Source organism: Myxocyprinus asiaticus, chromosome 48 (assembly GCF_019703515.2).
Source record: "Myxocyprinus asiaticus isolate MX2 ecotype Aquarium Trade chromosome 48, UBuf_Myxa_2, whole genome shotgun sequence".
NCBI classification, from domain to species: domain Eukaryota; kingdom Metazoa; phylum Chordata; class Actinopteri; order Cypriniformes; family Catostomidae; genus Myxocyprinus; species Myxocyprinus asiaticus.
In genome coordinates this window covers 27,219,591-27,229,259 of record NC_059391.1, presented here as the reverse complement: position 1 = coordinate 27,229,259, position 9,669 = coordinate 27,219,591, and the positions used below count along the sequence as shown (strand labels likewise).

At 40.1% G+C, this 9,669-nt stretch overlaps 1 protein-coding gene across 1 annotated transcript; it reads right to left on the bottom strand.

The window, feature by feature from the left end:
- Window positions 1-4,372: 4,372 nt before the first annotated feature.
- On the bottom strand, window positions 4,373-6,994 carry pthlhb (parathyroid hormone-like hormone b). Its single transcript, XM_051692725.1, has 3 exons — window positions 6,876-6,994; window positions 5,939-6,060; window positions 4,373-5,215 (listed from the first exon to the last, which is right to left on the bottom strand). Exons 2-3 carry the CDS (start codon window positions 6,025-6,027, stop codon window positions 4,825-4,827), a joined length of 480 nt encoding a protein of 159 aa, XP_051548685.1. The 5' UTR covers window positions 6,028-6,060; window positions 6,876-6,994; the 3' UTR covers window positions 4,373-4,824.
- Between the last annotated feature and the right edge of the window lie 2,675 nt (window positions 6,995-9,669).

The following is a 9,669-nucleotide window of genomic DNA, read 5'->3' as shown; positions in this document are numbered from 1 at the left end:
TCTGCAAGTCTTTTTTTTGTGTCTAATGTTCTTTGTCTTGAGACTTCAACATATTAAACTATGAATTTTATGTAGAATTTAGCATTTCATTGCAATGAATCCAATCTTTAGACCCAAATAAAAATGCTAATTCTATCACTGCTAAGAACAGTAGTGATAGGTCAGAAGAGTCAACCCTAAAATATAGATTCAAACATCTATATAAGTTAATACTAGTAAAAAATAAATAAAAAAACATTAAAATACACGTACAAATACGAAATAGTAGTTTTAATTCTACATATTACACGTTTCTATAGTGTTTTCAAATAATGTTCCAGTAATTGCATAAGTTTGATTACAAGTTAAGGAATATTCCGGGTTACATACAAGTTCAAGCTCAATCGACAGCATTTGTGGCATAAAGTTGATTATCGAAAAATTTTTGACTCGCCCTTCTTTAAAAAAAAAAAAAAAAAAAAAAGGTTACATTGAGGAACTTACAATGGAAGTGAATGGGCCAATTTTTGGGGTTTAAACACCGAAATGTGAAGTTTATCATGTTATAAAAGCACATATTAATTGTTCTGTTAAACCTTTGGTATTCTTTGAGTTGTAAAGTTGTTTAAATTGTCGTTTTTACAGTCGTTTTAAGGTGTACAGAAGTGTAAGATTTGATAACTACATAGAAAAGGTAAGAAGGCAATTTTATTGCAGTAAAATCCTGTTAACACGCATATTGTTTCCGTTGTGGCTACACTTTTGAAACGGTGGGTATTTTTTTTTTATTATTACAATCGCCTTTTTAGCCTCCCACGGCTCCTTGCTCCAAACCTCCCACGGCCGTCCCAGAGTCAGCGCTCATGCCTGTTTCAGCCCTAGGGGAATTTTCAGGGGGGGCCACCACGGCTGTACTCATGGTAGTCCGGAAGCAGAGGAGGAGAAGAAGGGCTCCTGCACCCCAGCCACTGCCCGTGCTCATGACCCCGGAGGTCGTTCCCCAGTCGCTGCAAGTGCTCTTGGCCACGGAGGTCAGTTCCCAGTCTTCCACAGCTCCGCCCTCACCCCCTGAAACTCCACCTCCAGCGGCTCCACCCGCTCCTTCACAATCTCCACTTCCTACGGTTCAGCCCGCTCCGCCACTATCTCCACCTCCCGAGTCTCAAATCCCTGATCCTCCTGTGGCTCCGCCTGCTCCATCTCGGGTTCCTCCTCTCAAGACCCAAATCTTCCATCCTCCTGTGGCTCCACCTGACCCCATTCTGTGTCCAGTTTTTGATCCTCCAGCAGCTCCACCTTCTGACTCTCAAACTCGGCTCTGCCCGCTCTTCATCCTGAGACTCCTCGGACTGCTCCGCCCGCTGCGTCTCCGGACCCATCTCCAGCTCCGCCATTGGGATCTCAAGTCCCTACTCCTACTGCTCCACCTCTGGATCAACCTATGGCTCCGCCCCTAAGTTTCCAAATTGCTGAACCCCGTTCCCTACCTAGAGCTGCCTCCCAAACCTCCTGTCCCTGCTCTGTGGCCGTCTCCCAGACCTCCTGACCCTGTTCCCATTCTGTGGCCGCCTTCCAGGCCTCCTGATCCTGTCCCTGCCCTGTGGCCACCTCCCAGGCCTCCTGATCCTACTCCTGCCCTGTGGCTGCCTCCAAAGCCTCCACATCCTGTCATTGCCCTGAGACTGCTTCTCAGGCCTCCTGTCACTGCTCTGTGGCCGCCTCCCAGGCCTCCTGACCCAGTCTCTGCCCTGCGGCCGCCTCCCAGGCCTCCTGACAATGCTCTGTGGCTGCCTCCCAGGCCTCCTGACCCAGTCCCTGCCCTGCGGCCACCTCCCGATTCTATCCCAGCCCTGAGGCCGCCCCCCCCAAGCCTCGCTATTCTATCCCTGCCCTGGGGTCTCTTCCATGGCCACCTGAGCGTCATCCTACCCTCCTTATCTGTCTTTTGGGGCACCAGGAGTTGCCCCTTAAAGGGGCGGGGGGGGGTGTTATGTCACAGTGTGTTTCCGTCATGTTTCCAAGGACTCTTATTCTGAAGTGATTTTTGTCCTCTGTCTTCTGTTTCCCCCGGACTATGTTTTCCATAATGCACTGCCCTCATCACTGCCATTTGTTCTCACCTGTTCTCCATTCCCTCATTAGCCCTTGTGTGTATAAATACCCTCTAGTTTTGTTCCCTCTTCGTCAGTTCTTGTTTGTTGCCATTTGAGTTCACGTTTATTTGTTTCACTTTCATCATCTTCATTAAAAGCTTGCATTTAGATCCAGCATCTCCCGTCTCATCTCAGCAACTACTCTTTACAGTAGGTAGCTTGAGCTCTGGTACAAATATTTTTAATTAGTAATTAATTAAGACATCTCGCCTTTTGTCAGAGAAAATCAAAGTTACTCACCATCTTGGACATTCAGTTAGATGTCAGTGTATTAGCCAATATAATTCCGCCTTCATTTATCGGTAAATTCAGATAAAACCAAATATAAACAAAGACAACTCATTTTCAATTTGGAGACATCTCACTGTAGAAATGGTCCTTACATAGGCAAACTAGTCAACGATTCCCTGATACTTTAGATTTAGAACCATTTAATGAGACTGAACTAACCTAAATGCTTAAGGCAATTTGATTTATGTGATTGATCTCTGGCATGCAGCACTGGCCTGTCCTTTCATTAGCATGTGTATTGAAAAGTGTTTAATAGTTGTTAGAACCATTTAGTCTCTTCATTTGCCCTGTTTAGCACTGAATATGGACATACAGTACAACAACACACTGATCGATTATTCCACCATTTATACAATCATGCTTACGGCTTCTTGAAGTGAACATATTGATGAATGAATAAACGGCTGCTTTGTAGACACAGACAAATAATAATAGTAAAAAACATATTTTAAAATTTTCTAAAGAAAATGTGAGTGGTGCTAGGGTTGCTTGGTGTTTACATACAGACCCACCACCAAGTCTGTGATATTCTGGTCTAGATATGGCTCGGGTCTTTCCTTCAATTGAAGTCTATGGGATTTTTCACCTGTTTATCGTCCACCGGGCAAAAACTGGTAAACATGATGGCTTTAAAAAAGTAATTGCACACTTCTCGTCAACAAGCCACATCTTAATTGTGTATTGCTTATCAAATTATTTATTGAAAATAGCAAGACATTGGAAACATACGTAATGAACTAAAGTAAAAGACAAGCTGGATAATAAAATATAAAAAAGATACCAAAAATCTTAACGTAGATCAGCATAACTAGCTAAAGTGCATTTGAAAATCTCATAAAAATCAGCAGCATTAAGAGATACATTCAGGGAATAAATATTCCAGTCAAATAAATTAAATATTATATGATATGTGTGACTGAAGGAATACAAGGAAATTGGGAATTTTCTGAATATTTGTAAATTGGTTTGTAAATAAAGCAACTTTCTACTTGTCAATTAAGGCACTGAAATTAATAGAAATGTTGAGTGAGTTTATAACAGAGTAAAACTGAGTGAAGGAAAAATAAACCATTTTATTCATTTTCTGCAAAAATGTAGGTTTTCAAAAAAGTCCACATCTTTAATAATAAAGCAAAACTATCTTTAAATGGATAATTCACCCAAAAGTGAAAATTCTCATCATTTACTCACCCTCATGCCATCCCAGATGTGTATGTCTTTCTTTCTTCTGCAGAAAAAAACAATGATTTTAGAAGAATATTTGAGCTCTGTTGGTCCTCACAGTGCAAGTGAATGGTGACCAGAACTCAAAAGGTCCAAAAAGCACCTAAAGGCAGCATAAAAGTAATCCATAAGACTCCAGTGGTTAAATCCATGTCTTCAGAAGTGATGTGATAAGTGAGGGTGAGAAACAGATCAATATTTTTTTTTTTACCTTTTGACCAGCCCCAAAAAGTAGGTGGCTGAATTTGAAAGTAAAAGTTAAAGTGTAGATTTACAGTAAAAAAAAGGACTTAAATATTGATCTGTTTCTCACCCACACCTATCATATTTCTTCTGAAGACATGGATTAAACCACTGGAGTCGTGTGGATTACTTTTATGCTGCCTTTATGTGCTTTTTGGACCTTCTGAGTTCTGGTCACCATTCACTTGCATTGTGAGGACGAACAGAGCCGAGATATTCTTCTAAAAATCTTCATTTGTGTTCTGCAGAAGAAAGAAAGTCATACACATCTGTGATGGCATGAGGGTGAGTAAATGATTAGAGAATTTTCATTTTTGGCTGAACTATTTATTAAACACCAGGCCGTTTTTTTTAATTATTATTATTTTACAATCTAAAGGTGCGCTCACTAACAGAGATTCATTTGCTAAAGCTCGCTTATTCCTACCCATCTGTAGTATTCAACTGTATCAGATAGCGGATCAAGTGAGCTCCACTGTTTGCATTTCCACTGGTAGTCGCTACATTGCATTACTGCGGACTAGCACTCTGCTCAATGTAGTTGCATGGGCAACAGTCTCTGTCGCTCCAGTTGCCTCAATTCATCTACTCACGTTGAAAATGAACGATTTCCAGTTACATGGACACTTGAAATGTCAGTGTGAATGCTCCTTTAGGGTGCTTACACACTATAGAAAGCTCTCTTCAAGGTGTGGAAGGAGCCAGATCAGTTTGAAATCAAGCAGGAATACAGCAAATTTGATTTCCGAAAGCCAAACTGGACCCACCTATCTGAAATCAACAGACTGGTCAACGTATTAATTGGTATACAAACTTTTGGTTGCACAACGGAGCGTCATCTCCGCAAACCCTTGCATTAAGTCCTTGCAACGCACCATCCACATTGAAATCAATGGATTTGGTCTTGGCTATTTTATTGATCTCTCACTGGTATTTATATTTGGAAGCCACACCCCCAGTCTCTCCTCCTGTCTGGATCTCTCCATCTGCCCAAACACATCTTCCTTTTCCTCTTCGTCACAGCTTTCAGTGGCTGTTCCTCATATCTCATGGTCTTGCTGGTCTCCTGAGGAAGGTCGTCTCTCGTCCCCACACTCTCCAACTGAAAGCCCATAGGAAAGTTTTTGGTGCTGCTGGTGTGTTTGGGTCGATGGGCGTCAGAACAGGGGAGGGTCTGGACACTTCCTTCGCTCTGATTGGGTGAGTCCCACACCTGCGCCGTGTGCACCTGCTCTAGGAGTTCCTGTATCCAAAAACGCCTCTTCCTCTCCTGCAGGGATCGACCGCGGTCGTGCATCATCTGAGCGTGACTTACTGAACGTCTCCTGAAACAACGAGAGGGTGCTGTTTAAAGGAATAGTTCACCAGAAGTGGAACTTATTTTTACATTTTCAAATCAAATTGCTCCTTTTGTGTACCATGGAAGAAAGATGAAACAACGCTCATGACCCATTTTACTCCCGTAATTAAACATACTTCCGAATGAAGAATGGGACTTGATTTTATTTATTGGAAATTGATTGGATCATGAAAAAGGGAATCTACATGACCGGTATTTCGAGGGTTAAAAAATAAGAGGGCTTGGTGACATCAGCCAAAAAGCTGTTTCAGAGGCAGAGAACATTTTTACAGTTTGATGACAGATTACAAAGACAAAAATTTGTTTTTTTACTTTGAACAATGTGCGATTAAAAAATCATGCACTGTAAGATCAGGAACATGAATCAGAATGTAAATAAGGCCAATTTTGACTTTAATAACCTAAAGTCACATTGAAAGAGGAGTTTGGCATTTGAATACTAGACATGAAAAAAAACAAAACAATATGCTTTCATATTGTCCCTTGCTGTGTGCAAAGCATTGTATGCATTGCGGCATGGCTTCCAAAACTATGTAGTGCCTTTTGTTAATCAAGTACAGTATTTAACATCAAACATGTTTCCTCTATTAACAGCAGATGGCAGTCTCAACATGGCTCTGAAAGTCTCTTACATCATGTTTGAACATCAGTGATTTCTACTAGAACTCAAGAAGAGACCATGACTTACTGTCTGTTGCCGAGAGTGTTAGTGGGTCTGGATTGGACCGGTATGGGGACGGTCAGCAGAAACACAGCAAAACCCCAGTGCCTTAACATGCTGCTGGACAGCTGGACCCAGGAGACACTTACCTGTAGAGAAACATAAGAGTTATGAAATAGTGCTCTACATATCACTTTATCGTTAAAAAAGAAGTTGATACACAAAGAAATTAGGTTTTAAAAAACTATAATGTAAAAACATTCAGTGCAAATTGTATTATTTATTTGCATGGAATAAAATGTGTATAAAAAGTGGGATATATATATATATATATATATATATATATAATAACAATATATATAAATAAAAATATTTAGATGCATATTTGTCTATAATAACAAACAGGCAAACCCAGTTATAAAATATTAAATGCAATTTTATAATATTTATTTTAAGTTATTTATTATTAATAATAATTTACCAGTAATGTAATGATAAATAATACATTTTATTCCCACCTTCTGTATAATTTTCTTTACACCTTTAATAAATCCAAATGCATTTAGATATGCATTTTTGAGTTATTAAAAAACAGACCAGTGTTATAAAATAATAAAAGCAATTTCATAATATAATCTAAAATAAGTATATTATTAATTGTAATTGTATTATATATATTTTTTATTTTTCTATTAATTTTATTAATTTATTTTTAAACAAAATTCTATTTAATTTTAATAATTTATTAGTAATTTAATAATAAATCAAATCAATAAATCCAATCTATAAAGTAATATAACCATTAACTGCAGTCACAAGGTAGAACTGAGACAATGTATAGTTACATAAATGGAAACATGATTGAATGATATTAATACATTCATCAGCTAATATTAAGTGTGATGCATTAAAATGCCTTGGAAAGGCTTTCGTATTATATATGTATGTAATGTAATACACTCACATGTAATCCCACTGCTTTGTAGATCAGTTATTGCTGCATGTCTCTGCCACCCTGCTGGAAACGTTATGCCTGTTGAACCCCAACATGTGATTGTGCCTTCATTAGACCAAGTCTAGATCATCAGCTGCAGCCTAAACCAAGCATGTTAATATGTCTTAACTCCACTTGTCCAAAAGATAAACTCAGAAAGGTCTCGTCTTATTTCCTTTTCCAGAACTTTGGAAGGAATGAGAGAGAGAGGACCAGGGTGATGGGCGTTAGATTTATTGCACCGGTGGCTCGTGTAAGTCTCTGCTGTTCACTGCAAACTGGTATGGGCTGCAGGCGTTACAGCAGAGAAAATTATTGAGCACTGCACGCTTGTGTGTGTGTGTGTGTGTGTGCGTCTGCTGCCCATGTCTGCCAAAGTGTATATAGACTGACACACACACACATGCTCTCTCTCTCCACGAAATGCACAGGCAGACACCTTCATTGGAAAGAGGGTGGTAAGCTGGTTTCATACAGAGAGAGAGAGACAACACACATGGAGGCCTCAATTTTGGCCAGGAGGGGGAGCATTTGCTTGGAATAACCACCCAGTGATCTTTGACTTGAGCTTTTGATAAATTGTTCTGTCTTCTCTGTGTTTACTACCACTATTAGGGTCTCGTCCACACACTGGGTTCTTTTCATGTATGAAGTGAATGCCGGAAAACCTTCTTTTTGCAGAGTTATTTCCTGAAAGCCATTAAAACGTACAACTGATACTTCTACCAACACCAAAAAATATGCTGCGTTATGTTGAACACCTAACATTGGTCCTTTGCTTCTTATGGAAATTCTATGCGAGGGCTCGAAGAAAAGTTTGCTTGCTGTGGACCAAGAGAGACCCCCCCCCACCCCCTCCCAAAATATGGGTGAACCTGGGTGAAAAAAGTAAACAGCTTTGGCTGACCACTGTCCCAAGAGATTATGACCATAACCTCAGTGAAATAAAGCGTGTGGGTAGGTCTCCTCGCCTCCTAAGCAAACCAGCTGCCCGCATAATGGTCAAGGTGGTTTTTAAAGAGGCCACAAAACAGTACCGCTTCATTTATAGGCCTCGGGGCAAGAGGTTCACAACATGACTAATGCTCATCAAGTTAGTTATATATGACACTGAAATATTCCATAGTTTTGCATGTTTATGAGGCTGCCCTCAAGCGCCTTTAGAAAAATCACTGCGTTCACTCTCAAAATATTTGCCAATATGAATCAAAAATTGGTTTTACAGCTTAATACCAATTGGAGAAACCATAAAGAACTTTTGATTCTCTAGTTCTTTAGAACTTCAACATGAAACAACATTCACAAACCATTTAACTTCATTAATAAGAAGAATTTCTGAGTGAATGAAAACATGTAGGGCTTCATTTTGTCCATTGTGAACTGAGGATTAAAGGAATATTCCAGGTTCAATACAAGTTAAACTCAATCGACAGCATTTGTGGCATAATGTTGATTACCACAAAAATGTATTTTCACTCGTCCCTCCTTTCTTTAAAAAATAAAAAACATCGAGGTTACAGTGAGACACTTACAATGGAAGTCAATGGGGCCAATCCGTAAACATTAAAATACTCACTGTTTCAAAAGTATGGCCACAAGACGTAAACAATATGTGTGTAAACATGATTTTAGTGTCATAAAATCACTTACTAACTTTGTCTGTGTAAAGTTATAGCCAATTTTAAACTTCATTGACATGGCGCCGTAACGCCGTAAACAACAACTGTAAAAACGTCAATTTAAACAACTTTACAGCTCAAATAATAACAGTAGAATTAATGTAAGTGCTTTTATAAAAATATAAGCTTTACATTTTAGTCTTTAAACCCTCCAAAAATTGGCCCCATTCACTTCAATTGTAAAACCTAATTTCTTTTGCTTTTTTTAAAGAAAAGGAGGGATGAGGGGGGCCTGGGTAGCTCAGCAAGTATCGACGCTGACTATCAACCCTGGAGTCGCGAGTTCAAATCCAGGGCGTGCTGAGTGACTCCAGCCAGGTCTCCTAAGCAACCAAATTGGCCCGGATGCTAGGGAGGGTAGAGTCACATGGGGTAACCTCCTCGTGGTCGCTATAATGTGGTTCTCGCTCTCGGTGGGGCACGTGGTGAGTTGTGCGTGGATGCCGCGGGGAATAGCGTGAAGCCCCCACACGCGCTATGTCTCCACGGTAACGCACTCAAGAAGCCACGTGATAAGATGCGCGGGTTGATGGTCTCGCGGATGGACGCGGAGGCAACTGAGATTCGTCCTCTGCCACCCAGATTGAGGCGAGTCACTACGCCACCACGAGGACTGGTGCACATTGGGAATTGGGCATTCCAAATTGGGGATAAAAAAAAGAAAAAAGAAAAGCAAGGATGAGTCAAAATACATTTCTGTGAACATTATGCCACAAATTCTGCCGATTGAGCTTAACTCGTATTTAACCCAAAATATTCCTTCAAGACTAGGGTGTACTGTACTTTGCGAAAGCTACCGGCACGTGGAAAATCGAAGTAAACTTTGACCTTTAGGCTGAGTTCGGAATGGCATACTACCATATTACTATTTCTGTTGTATACACATTTGTAGTACAGAAATAGTAAGACTAGTATGGTTATGTGCCATTCCGAACTCAACCTTACCACCTAAAATATTGCCGGCACCTGTTAGTTGAAACTTACTCGGCCTAGGTAAAAAGGAAAGTAATTTCTTAGGTGATGCAAGTTAGTACATTTTGATTAAAGATAACAATTTGCACTGATGAATTAAGCACAATGGACCT

What these genes read in the sequence shown, in the direction of transcription:
- pthlhb (XM_051692725.1), bottom strand. Translation starts at nt 6,027, where the DNA reads ATGTTAAGGCACTGGGGTTTTGCTGTGTTTCTGCTGACCGTCCCCATA. An exon ending in AACACTCTCGGCAACAGACA is followed by an intron (nt 5,216 to 5,938) that starts GTAAGTCATGGT and finishes TCGTTGTTTCAG; the next exon opens with GAGACGTTCAGTAAGTCACG.